The sequence below is a fragment of the Candoia aspera genome, chromosome 4 (genome assembly GCF_035149785.1).
Source record: "Candoia aspera isolate rCanAsp1 chromosome 4, rCanAsp1.hap2, whole genome shotgun sequence".
NCBI lineage: Eukaryota > Metazoa > Chordata > Lepidosauria > Squamata > Boidae > Candoia > Candoia aspera.
The window spans coordinates 103632449-103651724 of record NC_086156.1 but is presented as its reverse complement, the minus strand read 5'-3'; the positions used below and the strand labels follow the sequence as shown (position 1 = coordinate 103651724).

Genomic DNA, 19276 nt, shown 5'->3' with positions numbered 1-19276 from the left:
TCTTCCATCTTTTTTTTATTCATCAAAGAATGAACTAGAGTATCTCTGGAATGTATCAAAGACCAAACCCCCAGGAGATTATTAAGCTTGGCCATAGAGAAGTACCACGAATGAATGAAAAGATCACACTCTGTGCTTTTCCAGGTAACAAACAGCCCAGCAGAAATCTGGGACAGAAAGTACAACATTGTTCTGGCATTTTATAAATCACCATTTTAATAGAAAGTTTAATGAACATTTCTTTTTTTGTTTTTCCTAAGACATCACTGGAGAAAAAAAAGTACACCACAAAGGCACCACAGTTAACGGACACAACTCTCAAAGCACTCCAAACAAGTTTCACCTACTAATTCAAAACTGCACCCAAGGCTGAGTCCCAAATCTGACCTCTGGATCTTCAGAGGTGGGTTGTGTATTGGTCCCAGAAGCACCCACAGTCTCCATATATCAGCTTTCAAATCCACACCTGACAAACACACACCCATAGTGAAAGGCAATCAGGTGTGATGTGGGATTAGTGTAACAAACTGGCCTTCTAAGTATTGGGGGGGTGGGGGTGAGGACACTCTTTTGTTACTTTTGAAGCAACAGGGAAGTCTGACCAACTGATTCCAGGTAATTCCAAGTTAACTGGAGAGCGAATGGTTTTACTAGCAGGACTCTACAAACTGGGGAATGAGGCTCTCTACTATACAAAATATGTATTTCCATAGAGCAGGATTTCTTAAATTTTCTCTGAAGACCCCTTTCTACTTTTAAAAATTATGGAGGACCCCCCAAAGAGCTTTTGTTTGTATGGGTTATATTGATCAATATTTGCCGTATTAAAAATTAAAATTGATGCATTTGCTGCCGCTACTGCTTCCCATAATAGTTTGATGGGATTTTAATATTATATTTTTCAACAGAAGCTGGCAAATAATTTTGATTCTGAGGACCCCTGAGAGGGTCTTGAGGGAGAGTGTTAAGAAACACTGTTGTAGAGGAACACAACAGCTCCTCTCCACCCAAGATTTTGGTCTAGAGACGTGGGGGCGTGGGGTTACAGTAAAAACCTTCTAAATGTTAAGGTAAGTAAATAAAGTCTTGGGACAGCCACATCCAAAGGAACAAATCTTGCAAAAGCATTTCTAGGGGTCTTTGATCATTGCTGTTTTTTCAGCAATACAAATACCACATCTATCCAAAAGCAGGTCCCATCAAGTCCAGAGAGAATTACACTCAGGTAAGATTCTCCTTCTCACATCTTTGATGGACCATGCTTAACCATGATTCATTGAAAAAAAAAAAAGCCCTTCACAATTGAATGAGTTGGCTCAACATGCTAAGCTATGGTATTTAAGCTGCAATAGGTTCCCACAACCAGAACCAAACCACAGGATGGCTTGACTGTTAGATGAACCTAACCTTGAACTGGAGGTATGAGAAAATTCAGGCAGCTCCACAGAACACTTGGTCACAAAGTCCCCTATGGAGTAACCCCTGCACTGGCAAGATGGCAGCTTAAGAGATTCAGGGTTTGTTAACCAAAGCTCACCTACCTGGCATACCCAAGCAGAAACATTTTAACCCAATTTGATATGATGAAAGATACACACACAAATACATACACAAATACATACACACACATTATAGTGGCAGGCCATGCTAGTCACCAGGTTGAATATGCAAGCTGTCCCCTCTACGAAGGTAGACCACGCTGGCCTTATCAGGACTACTATATTTGGGCCACAAAACACTAGATGACAGTAAAGGGAAACCAAAATTCTCTGCTGACACTTAGGGGTCATCCAGGTTTCTGCAGACAAGATATGGTAGTGCCAGTCTTACGGAGACATTGTTACATGGCCACTGTCCAGAGGCACGTTCATATGGCAAGTGGTAACCAGGATGCTGGAACAAGCCTTGCTCAGCTACCTTGAACACACAGAAGGCTCTAAAAGAGATCCTGGTACAGCAGACACAGGGCAGAAACTGTATGAATTGGAGGGAGAGGTTGTCACTTCCCTCAGAAATAGACAATACTGCAGGTAATGGTAGGACAGTCACACCCCACACAAAGTAGAAGAAAGAGCTGCGCAATCTCTGTCCTCAAAACCTTGAGTGTAGGCACCATTCAACATTGCATATCTTCACTTTATAAGCAGAAGGTTGCCTTGCTTCAGGGCAATTACTGTCACTGTAACACCAACAAAGGAGAAAACCTACATTTCTAGGACTTCTCTCTCCTCCATCATAATTTCAAAGGCTTCTTCTGCATGACAATATGGCACCTTGAAGTGAGGCCAAGGAAGCCCTTTACACTTATGTCTCTTTTCCATTGGAATCTGTGGGCCTTTCTGTTCTCTCCCCACATCACCACTTAAGACAGCAGTTTCCACGTTCTCCAGAACATTAGTTTGGGCAACCACAGTAGTAACCAAATAACAGAACAGCAAAAACTGTAGCGTATAAGGCAGAAGCTTCAATTCTTGGTATTTCCAGTTGAAGAAAGTCAGGAAAAACCTCTCTCTGAGATCTTGAAGAGGTATAGCTGGTCAGAATACAGCATATGAGGTTGGATAACCCACTGGCCTAATCCAAGACAAGACAGTTCGTTTGATCCCCAGAAGTTTATAATCCATCTGTTTCACAGTGCAGGACAAAGCATGCTATTAAAAAGAAACTTCCCCACCTGTGCCTTCCAGATGTACATGAACTTCAGCTTCCATAATCCCTAACAGCCACAGGATTATTTAATTATTAGATTTATATCCCCACCACCACTTAATTTTGTACAACTCAAAGTGATGTCCATCAGGCTCCCACCGACTTTCCCCACAATCCTGGGAGGTGGGTTGGGCTGAAAGAGAGTGACTGCCCCCAAGTCACCCAGCAAGGTTTCCCGCTTAACGGAGGACTGAAACTGACGTTTGAAGGGAGAGCATATCTAAGAGAGGACTGAAGGAAAGACTAAGGAAGCTGAAATCCAATACACTTGGACACACCGATTTGAAAAAAGTTGCCTACAGAAGAAGGCTGGATTTGATACTTCTATGTTTCTCTTTTTTATGAAAAGACCTGGAGAACATGTTTTACATGAATCCTGCCCTTTCAAAGAGCTTTCAATATTCTAAGCAGAAAACATTATCCATGCTTATAGGCCATGAGGTAAGGAAAACACAGTGTGGGGTCAAGGAAGAAATTGACTGGACGCCTATTTCCAAGGCAACAGATAATGCTTCCTTTAGTGTTGTTGCCAGAGGCCCTTCTGGAGCAGTTTTCAGTCCTGTGTCTTTCAACGTACCCGCAGAGGGCAGTGTGGCACCAAGTCCACCTCAACTCTTATTGCAAAAGGCCTCCAGTCTAAACATCAGCCCAGTCCACCTTTGCTTTAAAGCAAAATAACAGAAATGCACAGGCACTGTGGTGACATTTCCAGCCCAAGTCATCAAGAAGGGAAATCGCCTTGATCTTTCACATCCACTCTAACGTTTTTAAAAAAGAGACCGAAGAGGAAGACGTTGGCCAACAGCATCTCTGCTTCTCATGCATCTTGGAGGTCTGGAATGTCAGAGAGGATCATGGGAGAGCCCAGCTGCAGTTCCTGCTGGAGGGACTCCATGTCGGCAGGGTTCATGCGATGGACTTCCAGCCAATCAGCGAGAAGGGAGGCTGACAGTGGAGCAGAGTCACCTTGACTAATAAAATGAAGCATGCGAAAGACAGAGAAAGAGAGACCAGGAGAAGTGAGATGGGATGAAGACAAAGCAATGGACAAAAATATGGAACTCTAACTATTCTAGATCAGTGTTTCTCAACCATGGGAACTCTAAGATGTATGGACTTCAACTCCTGGCTGGGGAATTCTGGGAGTTGAAGTCCACACATTTTAAGAGTTGCCATGGTTGAGAAACACTACTCTACATAACATTCTAGAGACTTTCCAGATAAAATTCTCTTTTATGGCATGAAGTGAGGGGAGATAAAATTTAGTGACAGCTTCTGCAGTATGGCTTCTGGTGGCACCCAACCCACCTTAGCCCTCAGGAACTGCTTTAGGAAACTCAGAGGGCTAGGAGAGAAAGCAGAGATGCATTTGAAGAAATCAGAAGACAAACTTATTATTGGTTGGTTGCACAGTCAGCCAGATGTTTAGACTGGATTTGGCATTTTTATCCACCTACCGAGTCTATGATTATGATTATAATTATTATTTTATTCCACCTTTTTTTTAATTTGGTCAACTCAAGCCAGCGAACATACCTCCTGCCTCCTATATTCCCCACAACAACAACCCTGTGAGGTGGATTGGGCTGAGAGTGCCTGGCCCAAAGCCACCCAGCTGGCTTTCAGGCCTAAGGGAGGCCTAGAACTCACAGTCTCCTGGTTTTTAGGCCAGCACCTTAACCCCTACACCAAACTGGCTTTCCAAATCTCACCAAATATAGGAACAAAGGCCATTACAGAATGGGGAACAAACTTAACCCATCCAAAATTGCCACACTTGGAAATCATGCAAAACCTGCCACCCACAAGATGATGCCTTCCAGATACATTGGGTCTCATCTCCCATAATCTTCATGAGACCAGCTGGACTTTGTGGGGGTTGAAGATAAACTCATCTGAAGGGGAGCAGGTAGCAAAAGGCTGATTTCAACTAAACAATGCTATTTGTCAGATCTTACAATTGAAACCCAGAAGCCCTCCTCCTTGGCTTTCATCTACTAAGAGAAGGTTGCCCTGTCTTCAGTGTTATCAGAGCAGGTAAGCCAATAGATGAAAGAGGACCTCTTTCACTTTGTCTACTAGGGCCATGTTACTACCTGCTGCCCATCAAGACGCCAGTTCCACCTAAAGGCAAACATCTGTTACTTGAACACACCTATTCCTCCCACCAATTCTACGGCACACACTTGTCCCTACAAAGCCCCAACAAACAGGATACAGGAAACATCTCTCACCTCTCTCTGTTCTCCCCCACCATGTCAAAAGACTGATTCAGGAATTCTTCCAGGTCAAATCCAACCCCATAACCAGCACCACTGCCTTTGGGTGTTCCAGAGAAGACAGGAGGCAGGAGATCTTCCACCTGGAGTGAAGAACCACACAGAGATTAATGTATCACTGCCAATGTCTTGAAGACAAGGGACTCCGCACAGCCTTATTCCTGCATTATTGTTCAACTGATTGTTCAATGGCCCCTTGCACCATGGACAACCCATGTCACTAGAACCCTCCCCAACCTGATACCCTAAAGAGATATCCCATAATCCCCCCAGTCAGCACTTTTTTTAGATATACTGTTTGAAAATCATTGGAGTTAAAGCACATCTGGAGCACATCAGAAAAAGGAAAACACTGGCATTTTACCAGTCCAAATAAAGGGGGGGAGGGGGAGTGTCGGTTCAAAGAAAGTTAGCTGCACTTAACTACAATCACAAATCAGAGGAATAAACAAGTTTAGACTAGCTAAATTCCTCTTTCAGTGGGAGTTGATCACAATTAACTTCTCCAGATCTGATCCAGAATGAGCTGGCTCAAAATCATCAAATGGTTTTATTTGAGGCATTGCAGTGATTGGCACACATAACAAAGATTATTGTGCTCCTTTCTCATGCTACAGAATGACTCCTGCTCTTCTCTAAAAGCTCATGCAGATCCGACTTCCTGTAGACCATCTTGCAATCCAGGCAGAGTTGTTGACAAAAATTCTGACACCAAGGACTTTGCATGGAACTCTTCTTGACCTACTTTCCTGTCCGGACACACCAGTAAGAAAAACACAAGTCATTAAGAGAGAGGGGAGCATCTTCAGAGACAGAGATGTAATGCATAAATTTATTTAGGTGACCCTGATTCTTCATCCTCCATTCCTGGTTCACATATCCCCGCCAAGCATGATGCTCATCATTCATCCCTTGGAAACATGCGAATCAACGCATACAAGCATACTAGAGACAGATTGAGTTCCTGGATTTTCCCCATGGTTAGCACATGTAAAACAAGTAAGCATTCAGAGGCAAGTAGATGTTGTGAAACCAGTTTTCTTTGGCTTGAGTGAAAGATTACCCAGAAAAAATGTTGTGGATTGATCAAGATTTTTAATCTAAAACTATCTAAGGTTGTGATACATCCACAGCCAAGTCTGCTAGCTCCTTCATCACCCAGGACTCAGCAAACTTTGCAGGCACCAGGCAAAGTTACCAGATTTGACATCAGTACCAAAAATATTTTTTTTAAAAAAAGCATTAATACACACCCTAAAAATGATTAATATCTTTTCAGAGCTCAAACAAGTAAACAAAGCTCTTGCTAGATCTTGGTCTTGCTTTTTATTCTGCAATCAGTGACTGCCATCTAATGGAGTTACCGGAGACTGACAAACTGGCAAATGTACACAGCACAGTCTTAACATCTAAGATTATGAGCAATTTGATCCATAAGAGAAACACTGCAGTCTGCACAGAACATGGTGGGAATCCAACTATCAAGCATCCTACAGAACCTGCATTAAGTTTACCACGAGCGTCTTCTAGAGACACCAAGGGCTCCCAACTCTTGTGGTCTTTGGCAAGGAATTCCAGGACAGGGCACAAACATCAACTGGCCAACTACCCCAAGCCATGCACCCTCCTAGGATCAAAAAAAAGGACCCCTCAAAGGCCTTTACCTGAGATTTTGACAGCTGCTGGGTGACCACGTTGATGTCAGGAGACTCCGAAGATAGTCCTGATGCCACCTGGGACTGAGGAGACCCTCTAGCTTCTTCTCTGGTCAGCCCCTGCGGCGGCAGTTCAGACTTCCCCATCCCAGGCAGGAACAGAGGTTGATCCGTCCCAGCTCTTGCCACAAAGCTGACCACCGGTTCTGGCAATGGCCCAGAGGGTGCCACCTCAGGCTGGCCGACAGGCAGTTGCCCAGGAACAGCCCAGTTCTCGGGCTGGGAGACGCTACGCCAAGCATTGAGGGCCGTCACGCCATACGGACCTTGGAAGATCTGGCTTGGGGCATACTTGACGTTCAGGAGGCACTCAGACTTGGCAGGGATGGCTTTGGGGCAAGCCGGGGTGGCGACCACGAAGGGGGCAGTCTGCGCTGGGAAGAAGCGAACAATGTTGGCGTTGGAGGCCTGGACTGATGCTAGCTCAGTCCCCACTGGAACGAGAGTGAGCTTGGGGGCAAGGCCAGGCCCTGCTTTGTCAGAGAAAGCAAGGAATTCGGAGGGGGCTGGGGTGTTACAGGAAGGGGTAGAAGCGGCACAGCTCGAGGGCTTGGCAGCAGGAACCAAAGGCAGGACGTGACTGGCAGTGGTTATCTGGGGCAAGACCACAGACCCATTTTGGGTTGGCTTGTTCTGGGTGCGGTCTACCATCTTGGTCCACCTTTCCAGAAGGTTCCGGTCGTTCTCGGTCAGCATGTCCTTGTGTTCCCGTTCCTTCTCCTTCTTCTGCTTCTCTCGCTCCTTGGCCCGCTCCTGGCGCCGCTTACGTTTCTCCTCTCTCTCACGCTGGCGTTCCTTTGCCGTTACTGGTCTCCGGATATCGGGAGTTTCTGGGACAGAGGAAGGTGTATCTGCAGGACAGGAGGAGTCGGGGTGTCCATGGGGGAGGAGACAAAAAGGTCGAGATGGTGGTTGCCATCACATTATCAAGGCCGCACTTTTTTAAAAAACATGCATCGCAACCCACGTAAAAAAGGGGTGGGTCTTAGTGGAAACCACCATCTTGAGTTTTCTGACACACACACACACACACACACACAACCCGGATGTGTCCTAACAGCCAGGAACCACGCTGAGACAAGGAATGGGTCTCTAGTGTTTTATTACTGCTACGTTAGACAGAAAATCCTAACAAACTGAAGAAGCGTGGGATAAAACCCAGACAGATGAACCCCAAAGGTCAAGGCAGGTCTGTTCTGTGTCTCTTTGAATGGCTGCTTAATTCCTCAGTACTACGCATGCGTTTTCCCCCCTGGATCAGGGCCCCCTCCTGCTCGCCATCAGTACTCATGACAGGATGCTCTTGAGCTGGTTTATGAGATACAACTGCAGGGTGAACAAAGATACAATTCCCACTGTTGCACTGAGAACTTACCACCCTTACTATCAGTCTCAAACGCAGCTTCAGTTTCACACCCATATTTACATCTTTTCATTAAAATGCCTGGAAGCTCACATTTTTGGATAATAACTGAACTATTTTGTAAGGTCCTTTACGGTTCAGGTGAGCCTTCTTCAACCTTTGGACCCCGGAGGAACCCTTGAAATATTTTTTAGGCCTCGGGGAAAACCTGCACAGTCAGGCCCAGATGTAAGGCGGAAGTTACAAAATTATTATATTCGTTTCATGGGTAGGCCCGTACACATGCATTCAGTGTGTTCTTAAGCTAAAAATAAAGAATGGAACTTACCTCTTTAATGTGAAGTTGCCTGAATTTGAAATAATGTTTTAAAATAAATCATGATCTCCCAGGGAAACCCTAGTCACCTCTTGAGGAACCTTCAGGTTCCGTGGAACCCTGGTTGAGAAACCCTGGTTCAGATTTTAAATTCCTGTATTTATGGTTCACGTTGGGAAGACCCACAGAACACTTAGCCTAGACTTCCCCTCCTGATATCCTCCAAAATGGCTGTGCTGGTTCAAAAGGTGGGAGCTGCTGTCCATACCTCTAAAGATGTTTGGAAAGGGGGGCCTCCAATCTCCTCATCTGTTCCCAGGTTTGCCCAGATTAATTAATGTCCATGATAGATAGCTGACATTTATTTTTCATCTTACATGCTCCTCAAAAGTGAAAGCCAGTGTGGTGGCTTTAAGGTGCTGGATAAGATGTGGTGGTTAAGGGGAGACCCAACTTCTAGTTTCCCCCCATACCCAGCCACAGAAGCTCAACCTCTCAGCCAAACCCACTGTCAGACCCACACAGACACAAACATACACACCCTGCAGTATTTAATCAAATGGAAACACATTTTAGACCCTGAATGGGTTGATAGCAATCATGTAAATGCACCTGTCTTAACCAAAAAATTCCATGCCAAACACGCCCAGAAACCATCCCCTTACTAACTACTGCTTCCCCTCTTCTTTCCCCTCCCCATTCCCTCTGTTTCCTTGCATTGTTTTTTTTTCGGGAGGGGCAATATGTCAGACCCTCCGATCAAAAGGTTCACAGAACCCCTTATCGGAGCATCTTCCACCAGTCTCTTATCACTGGTAACAGACTTCGTGTCGCCAGATGGGAGGGGGTGCCGGGTTGGAGTGTGAACTGGATTGTTATGGCTAGGGATTTATGGCATTAGTACCCCAAGGCCATGGAAGGGAGATACATCAGAGAAGCCACCTGGATTGGGAAGGGAGGTGACATACTCTAGTGGGAAGAGGGGTAAAGAGTAATTAAGTGAATGTAGTTTTAAGTGTAGGTTTGAGTGGGAATTCTCCATTTGCAGCTTTCTTCTTGTACTGGTCATTTTGCTTCACTGAAACAGTAGAAAGAGCTCGGCCTCACGACTGTCATTGTATGAATGCTTGAATGTGCCAGTGCTTACACCCACCTCACAAGGTGATTGTTTGGGGGACAAAAAGGAGGCAGCACTATGTACACCACCTTGAACTGAAGAAAAAGTGGGACTAAATATAATGCATAAATAAAAATATCCAGCTGTGGCCCCTAATGGAAACTGGATGGTGAGCAACTTTGTGGCCCTTCAGATGCTGCTGAACAACAATTCCCAGCAGCCCCATCTAAGACATATAGGTATCACATTACACACAAAGAGGGTGATTCAAATAGCTGAAATCTCACAAAAACAGCGAATCTCACAAAACAGATGAAGAGTCTGGCCATCTATATACTACTAAATCTCTCATGTCTGTTCATTTGTAACCTTTAACTGGGCAAAACGGTATGACATAGGCCAACCATTTTTGACCCAAGGTACCTCAAATGGGCAAACTTACAGAAAGCGTCCAAAATCTGGGACCCATGACTCCCATGGAACTGAAATTTGGCACCTGTCATAAAACATTTCCTGATGTTTGACTGTGCTATACAGTTCAGTATGAATGACATGGGCTATTTCCAAGGCAGAGATACATCCCTGAATGTCTCCCTGAAATTTTATGAACTTTTCCAGCACTATGTCAGAAGCTCTGCCACTGTTGAAGGCACTGAGGAATCTGGTAAGGAAATCTCTCTGAAACAATGACCCAACAGGTCACGGGTTGTCTAGTCATATTTAAAAATTAACTTAAAATTAATTTTGGGGTCCTGCACACAACTTCAGTATGTCAAGGGATGTCCCCATAGTCCTGGGCCCCCCACTGCCAACACTCTTCCCTCCCCTTCCACACCACACTCCTTTCAACTCTGGAAGAGCCCCCAGGTCAAAGAAAAAGGGGGACCAGATTAGCATCACTGTTCAAACAGCAGACCTTTTCACTCAGATTCTCCCAAAGTTTCTAAGCATTTTCTACCCAGAGAACTCCTGGTTTATAACTCAGGAATTACCAATTATCATGCTCATGCAATATCCAGAATCCAACCCCAGCTGTATCTACTGAACCTTGGAGAGCTGGCAATTGCTACCAAGTCCTTTTCAAAGCAGGTTCTAGATTCTACACTGATACTCATTTCTTAGTAGCTTAATGATATGCTACCTTTCTGTCTGGAAAGAACACTCAAGGTTGCTTTGTATTTAAAACAAGAGTGACAGACATAAAAAAGAAGGAAAAACAATTATAAAGCCAGAAAGGTGAAGATGTCTGGATTTGTGTATTTCTTTATCGCAATTATTTATATCTTAGTCTTCAGGGCTACATCTCCCCAGAGCAGTTTTGAGCAACATAAAAAATTGCTAAGAAACATACAATAAATATTGTCTTTTTTAAAATTAAAAAAAAAGCCTCAAGATTCTTCCCAAAGGCTAGCTGATTTTGATTGAAATTGAAAAGCTTTCCTTTTTTTAAGAAAGCTGGAATAGATCCAAGAGAAGCAGGTTAAATAGCTCAATTATTTCCAACCCACAGGCCTCTCACAAACAACTTCCCAGGGCCAAACAGGGGCTATCTTACCTTTGTTTTTATTCCGGAGCGCAGACTGCAAGATGAGGGCTTTCAGAGCAGCCTTGGTATCGTCCGAGATGGCCCCTTCCCGCTTCGGTGGGGCAGCAGGGGCCTCCACCTCAGCCTTTACTTCCGGCTGCGCGACAGAGGATGGCATAAGAGGAGAGGCGAAGTCAATTGTCTCTGCTGGGTAGGGTACAGGAGAGGCCATCGCGTAATCACCATCTCCGGCCCTTGGAGAACCAGCGCTGGGCATGTCTATGTCATTGCAGCGCAGCAGCAGCGCCTGGTTGGCGGCATCATCCCCGCAGCCGTCCACAACTGCTGGCCTAAGAGCGGGCTTGAAACTGATCTGCCGCCGGATGCCTTCCCGGCGCTCATGGAAGTCCTTGATTTCGGCCACGATGGCTTCCTTGATTTGTTCCTTGGTGAGCACCTGCTTGTCAAAGTCGAAATCAAAAGCCGGGACGCAGTCTGGCTCATCATCTGGATCGTGATACTTCGCCAAGAACGGGTGGTTCAAGGCCTCCACGACAGAGATGCGCTCGCGTGGGTCGAAGCGGAGCATCTTGGAGAGCAAAGACAAGGCTTTCCGGTCGGCATTCTGGTAGAGGCTCTCCCACGGCACTGGCTGGCGGGATGGCAAGCTCTGGATGTAGGCACGCACCCGGTCAGCACCAATGGAGTGGACCACTTTTGCAGGAGGAGTGCCCAGGACGGTGATGATCAGCTGCAGCTGGTGGATATAGTTTTTCCCGGGAAAGAGCTGCTTCCGCCCGAGCATCTCTGCAAAAATGCACCCCACGGACCACATGTCTATCGCCTGTGTGTACTCGTGCAGGGACAGCATCAGCTCGGGAGCTCTGTACCAGCGAGTGGCCACGTACTCTGTCATGAAGTACTTGTATTCAACCGGCTTGGTGCAGAGGCCCCGGGCCATCCCAAAGTCACCGATCTTCAGCTCACAGTTCTCGTTGATCAGCAAGTTGCTGGGCTTGAGGTCTCGGTGGATGACGTTTGCCGAGTGGATGTACTTAAGGCCTCGGAGGAGCTGGTAGAGGAAGTAGCGCACATGCTCCAAGGTGAGAGGCTGTGAGGAATGGATAATCTGGTGTAGGTCACTCTCCATCAAGTCTAGCACCACATACCTGCCACGGGAGAGAAGGGCGTAAGTCAGTAAAAGAGTGAAGCTCCAGTGCTGCTCATGGGCAATACTTGCTGAATAATCTTGGACTTCTCTTCGTCTCACATGCATATACAGACACCCAACCTTCCCTGATGGGTTTTTGTAAATATAACCCTGTACGCTGCTTGAGAAACAAATGGTAGCACTGCGCGTATATTGATGCAATCAGCCTTCTTACGTGATAACCCAGAAGACCATCCCCTCCGACGTGGAGAGTAGAAGAACCATAATAGGTGGCCTTCGTACATTTCGTTCCTACCTCCTTGAGTTGAGAAGGCATACATCCTATTTCCATTCTTTCTGTCCACAGCCACCCTGCAAAGCAAGCCCAAGAGAGACCAACTCATCTAAGGACAGCCAATGAGCCCTGTCTCCTTTACAGCCTGAAAAACTAGGGAGGGTCTCTTTTGAGCTTCTTGCCCTACTCACTATCCAGCCACAGGCTATGCTATCTCTTATCTGACCATTCCCTAGGCAGCATCTCTTGGCCCAGTCTCCCAAGGTCTTTCCCACAGACCATTACAGGAGGCTAGGGCCTTGGTTTGATTGGCTGGGAACTGTGCACATCCTACAGATCCTAGGTCTGCTCCACTGCCTCTTCTTCGGCCAACCACCTTCATCATAGTCAGCTATAATGCGATCTCCTGCCTTCCACAGCGATGAACCATCTTTTGTTTCAGTGCACTTCTACGCACTCAGCCATGAGAAGATTCATGTAGTTAATTCAGTACAGAGCATGGAGCTAGAGTCTGTAGTGAGATGTTTTCTTGGAAAAACCACTGAGCCACTGAGAGCCCATTCAGCTCTGCAGAAAGTTGAGTAGTATAATCCTTACTGGATTGTCTCACAAGTTTCCACATTATTTCGGCCTGGAGAAAGTTGGTTGTTTAAGAGTAAGAGTCCAGGATTCTCACTGACTTAACTGGTTTTCTACAAAAAGAGATGAGCTGTTTTAATTTTTTATCTTTTAAAGCCTACTGGAATTTCAGATAGGGTTAGAAGGCACAGCCAGGACCAGCTAAAGCAGCGTTTCTCAAACTTGGAAACTTGAAGACATGTGGACTTCAACTCCCAGAATTCCCCAGCCAGCATGGGAGTTGAAGTCCACATGTCTTAAAGTTGCCAAGTTTGAGAAACACTGAGCTAAAACTTTCCCAGCCTAGTCGTTGTATTAACCAATCACCAACCCAAGCAGTCAGAAGCACGCATCCACTTACACGGACTTGAATTCAGCATAAGGCACGGAGGGTTTCAGGATATCCTTGATGGCAATGATGTTGTCATGCTTGAAATGCTTCAAGATTTTTAGCTCCCGGAGGGTACGTTTGGCATTCATCACCACGTCAAAGGCATTTGGGATCTTCTTGATTGCCACCTGCTGGCCTGGTAAGCGGAAAACAGGGCAGAGAGGTGAGAGGTGTATCACTTGCATTCCCCAAATCACAAATTTCCTTCCCAGTTCACAGGTATGTGATTCCAAAAGTTCTCAAATGCATTCTGACAGGCGCTGGGTGTTTTTTTTCTAATTGGGTTATACACTGCTAAGTTATCAATCTAATGGATTTTATTGGGGAGGGGGCTTGAGGAAGGTGCATGTTTTCTTAGTGCACCTTGCCACGCATCTTTATGATTGATGTAATAAATAAATACATAAATTAATTCACTTGGATTCGTGGAGGGTCGGGCAAAAACAGCAGCCCAGAATGTTTTTGGCAGGCTTGGCTCTCTTGCCAGCTAGGTTATATCTGAATAGGGATAACCTGGCTGCACTATTTGAATTCCTGCCTAGATTCCTACAATGCACACTAAAAAGGGTACAGTACAGAAAGGGGATCTGGTGCCAAAACCAGGAGTTTGACTGGTGATGGGAAAGACATACAGGAAATATACCACTCCTATTCTGAAGAAAAGGGGACGCGGTGACGCTGCGGGTTAAACCGCTGAGCTTGCCGATCGGAAGGTCGGCGGTTCGAAACCGCACGGCGGGGTGAGCTCCCGTTGCTCGTCCCAGCTCCTGCTCACCTAGCAGTTCGAAAACATGTAAATGTGAGTAGATCAATAGGTACCGCTTTGGCAGGAAGGTAACGGCGTTCCGAGTCGTCATGCTGGCCACATGACCCGGAAGTGTCTATGACAACGCCGGCTCCAAGGCTTAGAAACGGAGATGAGCACCGCCCCCTAGAGTCGGATTCGACTGGACTTTACGTCGAGGGAAACCTTTACCTTTACCTTTACCTTATTCTGAAGAAAAGACAGCAGCGACTGCCAATGTTTTTGATCTGATCTTAAGCTGTGAGAGATGATACAAGGGCTCATTTTTACGACATACTTAACTAGGCCAGCTAAAAATTCAGTGGATTCATTCACACAAGATGCTAATTTGGGGTATTTTTAACCTGGGCTCTTTGGGGCTGGAGTGGGGGGAAGTATCTTGCGGGAACTCAGCTTGTTCAGTCAATTTATATTCCACTGTATTGCATGAACCCATAAAATGGGTCATTCACTTTCCAAAGTAAGTTATTACACAAATCCAACTAGTAAAGTCCCACCTTTCCTGAACCACTGTTTACAAATGAACCACACACAGCTGGGTTCGAATTCATACAACAAAATGAACCAAAAGTAAACAACTAAATTATTCCTTAATTCCGACAGTTTCTGAAGCCAAACATTTTATGGAGTTTGGGACCTTGACATTTCTGAAGGTCTTCTCTGCATCTCAGTGTATCTTCTAAAACCAAGTCTCCCTACTTCCCAGTGCCTGGCAAGCCTTCACCAGCCTGGCAGCAACCAGTTCCTTTGGAATTATATTTCCCAAAATTCCCAACCAGCATGACGAAAGAAGTTTGAAGCTGTAGTCCCAAAACAGCTGGAAGGCAGATGGTTGGGAAAGGCTGGCTTAGCCCCAGGCATCAAGTTTGAATGTGGCACAGGCAAAATTATTCTGATGGATTTTCTCTTAAAAGAAAGTTTAAGGCCCGGTCAGAAAATCCCTTTTAAGGCAGTGTCACTCTCAATATATTTATAAGATGCATATGCAAGCAGCATAGAACTTAAAAAGTTAACATCAAGGTGCTGGCCTAGAAACCAGGAAACTGAGAGTTCTAGTCTTGCTTAGGCATGAAAGCCGGCTGGGTGACTTTGGGCCAGTCCCTCTCTCTCAGGGTTATTGTGTTGTGGTGGGAAAGATAGGAGCCAGGTATGTTTGTCACCTTGAGTTGAATACACACACACACACATATAGACACATACACATACAGTTGCTATGAGTAAATTACAGGTAGTCCTCATTTAGCAACCACAATTGGGACCAGCAACTGGTTAAGCAAAGTGGTCACTCAGTGAAACTGCGACTGTGCTTATGATCTTACTTCAGCTTTCCTTCGCTTTACAGACCTGAGAAGGTCATAAGTGTGAGGATTGGTCGCAAAGTTACTTTTTCATCACTGTCGTAAATTCAAACGGTGGCTGTACGAGGCAGTCGCTAAACTTGGACTACCTACGTGCATTATTTTTTCAGGGTACTACACCCAAACTTTGCAGAAAACACAACATGGAGAACAGCAGGAAATATATTACTGATACAAGTCAAGGAGAATTCTTCTACACTCCACCTCCATGCAGGAGAGAAACCACACAAGATCTCAACAGCCACCCAGCAGAGCGATGCCTCACCCACCTGTGTCCCTGCGCCGTGCTGAGCTCACCACGCCATAAGCTCCGGTGCCAATTGTCTCAATGACTTCATACTCATCCCCCACTTCAAAGGTGACATCAAATGACCGGGCCTTCAAAATGGCTAAGTTCTTGGCTGCCACCGTGGCCTGATGGGTTGGCTCCTGCTTGGGTTGACTTTGAGCTGCTTCCTCACCCTCTTCTTCCACTGGTGGTTCGGCCATGGTCTATCATATCCACACATAGACACAAAGAGATAAACATGAATTATTAAATCCTGCTGTCCAGGACAATTGTTCCAAGGAGTTACTGTCCAGTGCCCAATTCCCCGCTCTCTTCTTTGCTATGGTGCAGGTGAGCACAGAAGGCAGGCCTTAACAGTGGTGGCACCCAGGCTGTGCAAGATGACCCAAGAAATCCATAGAGCTTAGTGGCTGATGGACAACAAATGGATTTAGGGCAAATTAGAGTAATATATGCCTTATCCGAAAGCCAGTTTAATATGGTGGTTAAGGCACCAGACCAGAAATCAGAAAGCCTTGAGTTCTAGCCCCACCTTAGTCAGAAAGCTGGTGGGTGACTTTGAGCCAGTCACTCCCTCTCAGCCCTAGGAAGACGGCAAGGGCAAAACAATTCCAAAAATCTTGCCAAGAAAACTGAAGGAACTAATTCAGGAGTCAAGACCGACTCAAAGGCACGCACACAGACAAAAACTGTTGTCCACTCTTTGGATAAGCTCTTTGTTCCTGTTGTTTTAATTTATTGTTTGTGGTTTAAAAATCTATTGCTACCATTTTTATCCAGGAATAATAGTCTCCATCTCAGAGTCCTCAATGATTACAGATGGGCTTCAAGACATACCAGATTTTAAATATGTGCCAACTTTGTTACAATCTAAGCACAAGCTGAAAACGCTGGTATTCACAGCACTTCAAAGCTTGGACTAATTTCTCCTGAAGTATTCACTGACTGTATTATTTGATAGGCTTTAGGGTTACATGTTTTGGAATGACGGAGAAAACATAAGCATGTTATATCAATATATGAAACATATAATTGAATATAGTCCATTAATTGTTTTTCCCTCCTCTCTGTAACTGGCCTCAATTAGGCATCTGTGCAGATTGTAACAAGAAGCCAGAAATAATGAAAAAGAACAAAAGAGGAGCAAAGGGGGGGAGTACAATTAAGAGCAGATAACCAACTTCCACAAGAGAACATGTGTAAATTATCCAAGACAAACTCAAGTAACTTGCAGGATAATTCAACCTACTCAGCATCCTTACGAAGTAAAAAGGAAGGTGGATACAACGCCTGAGGATAGGTGAAAGAAAAGTTCCTTTTTCTTTCTCCCCTTTTAGGAATGGGACAGCAAAGAACTCGGGGCAAGTAGCCTTCTGCTTAAATCCCTCTGGGAAAATAAAATAGGGCAGTTTAATCTGCCAGCCCTGAAACTGACAGGAAAGGATATATTATGGGATGGACAGGGCTGGGCTGGATCACAGGGGAAAAAAGGGAGTCATGGAGTTCTTCTCCCACCTATCAAAACAGCTGATCACAGAGATTTCGGGAGGGGGGGATAAAAATTAGCCCCGCCGCCGCCGCCGCCCCAATCGGTTCCCAGGATAGAGCGAGGCTCAGAAGCAAGCTGGTCCGGATTTGGGGAAAACGAGGGAAAGTGTTACTAGGCAATTTTACGGAGCAGAAAAGGAAAACGGCGTCTTTGTGGAAGAGAAGGGTCAGCCTGGAATGGTAGTTAAGGCATTTGCCCGAGACTGGGAAAACCCAGGTTCAAATCCACCCTCAGCCATAGAAACTCCCCGGGTGACTTCGGGTCAGCCACGTTCCCTCCGCCCAACAGGAACAGAGAATGAAGGGAGCCCCGAACCACCTTGAAGACGGGATATAAAGGGGACACGATGACAGCAATGGGGACCATTATGGGGAGGAGATGGGCTTGGGGTGTCCAGGGGGGCTGAATAGGTCCGGACGGAGCCCTGCGGCGGTGGGGAGGAGAATAAGAGGGAGGGAAAAGGGCTGCTCCCCCTCTTATGGGGAGGGGGCAGAAGGGGGGGCTGAATGATAGGCTGGAGAGGCTGCAGTGCAACGGGGAAACTCTACCCCTCGCCAACCCCTCCCAGCCCGAACCGTCTTCCTTAACGAAGAAGGGAGGGACGCGCGGGAGAAAGAGGCTCCCCACCTGCCAAGATGCGAGGAAAGGCGCCGAAGGTCTGCAGAGATGGACAACAGGGGCGGTTCCCTCTCTGGTCCGCTACCCCCTGACGACGACGGCTCGTCCGGCTGGTCAAGAGCGCCCGGATGTTACGAGTCCAACTCCTCCTCAGCCAATGAAAACGCGGGCGGGCGTGGCCACGAGGGCGCAGTGGCCCCGAATGAGCTCCGGCCTCCGTATCTTTCTTGAACAGAATGAGACGCTCCAGCGAGCCAATCGGAGAGCGCGGAGAAAAGCAAGGGAGCCAATGAGAGCGGGACGAAAATATAATATTAAAATACGAGTGGGGCCATTCTGTAGCATTCTCGCGCCGTACGTGGAGGTGGGGAGCTTCACCTGTTGCCCGTCAGCCTGCTATTGTGGCGGGCTGTGAAGTGAGCACCTGCGGGGGAGACACGAATCGGAGGCGGAATTCTGCATGCATTACTCCACCCCACTCTTTCGACATTGGAAAGAGAAATACATAGCTTCAATTATTCAGTGGACTGAAGACCGGATATATCGTGATTCATGAATGAGTTGCTTGCAGATGAGGTATGGAGGATTACAACAAAAACGCTCATCCTTTATTGAAACAGTCTTATAAAAGCACGTCGGACAAGCCCTTATATTTTTGCTGTTCTTTTTTCTTTTGCTTCATTTTTTTCTGTTTTATTTAATAAAATAAAGGCCATTTTTATTTATTTGTGGGCCTAGCATAACCTATCCATAATTATGGATATCCATATAAATACATTTATTTCACGTACAACTGAATGAAGTCCCATGCCCTGCGTGGAAGGGAACTTGAGTGGTGCCAAGCTCATACACTCTTTTCCACACTGGTGACCTCCAAGAAGTTGGTCTTCAGATGCTGCTACCCTCATCAATACTGTAGGCTACCAGACATTATAGCACTTTGAACTGAACACATTAAGAGGACATCTGGTTGTTGAAGGTTTGGCTTAAACAGCACAAGTGAACATCCTTCCAGACCTTTCATGTGGTGTCAGCTTCCCTAAGTGTGCAAAAGACACTTTTGAACTATCCAAAAGAGGTAATCACTGGCTGGCTTCAGACATTACGCTGCACCATAACGTGGTTCTGTTGGGATCTGGTTTAGTTGGCTGTGAACCCAACCACTGTAGTTTGAAAGTG

At 45.9% G+C, this 19276-nt stretch overlaps 1 protein-coding gene across 2 annotated transcripts; it reads right to left on the bottom strand.

Moving 5' to 3' along the window:
- Nucleotides 1-198: 198 nt before the first annotated feature.
- MAPK7 (mitogen-activated protein kinase 7) lies at nt 199-18313 on the bottom strand. Of its 2 annotated transcripts, XM_063301444.1 has the most exons (7): nt 18107-18313; nt 15911-16133; nt 13449-13614; nt 11055-12193; nt 6653-7554; nt 4944-5071; nt 199-3680 (listed from the first exon to the last, which is right to left on the bottom strand). In XM_063301444.1, exons 2-7 carry the CDS (start codon nt 16128-16130, stop codon nt 3527-3529), a joined length of 2709 nt encoding a protein of 902 aa, XP_063157514.1. In that variant the 5' UTR covers nt 16131-16133; nt 18107-18313; the 3' UTR covers nt 199-3526. The 2 variants fall into 2 exon arrangements, with proteins under 2 accessions (XP_063157514.1, XP_063157515.1); XM_063301445.1 differs by lacking the exon at nt 18107-18313 and having other exon boundaries at nt 15911-16198.
- Between the last annotated feature and the right edge of the window lie 963 nt (nt 18314-19276).

Excerpts from the sequence above, each read along its gene's own strand:
- MAPK7 (XM_063301444.1), bottom strand. The coding sequence starts at position 16,130 with ATGGCCGAACCACCAGTGGAAGAAGAGGGTGAGGAAGCAGCTCAAAGT. Across the intron at positions 13,615-15,910 it reads AGCACGGCGCAGGGACACAG|GCCAGCAGGTGGCAATCAAG; the intron begins GTGGGTGAGGCA and ends TCCGCTTACCAG. Across the intron at positions 7,555-11,054 it reads GCTCCGGAATAAAAACAAAG|ATACACCTTCCTCTGTCCCA; the intron begins GTAAGATAGCCC and ends CCTGTCCTGCAG.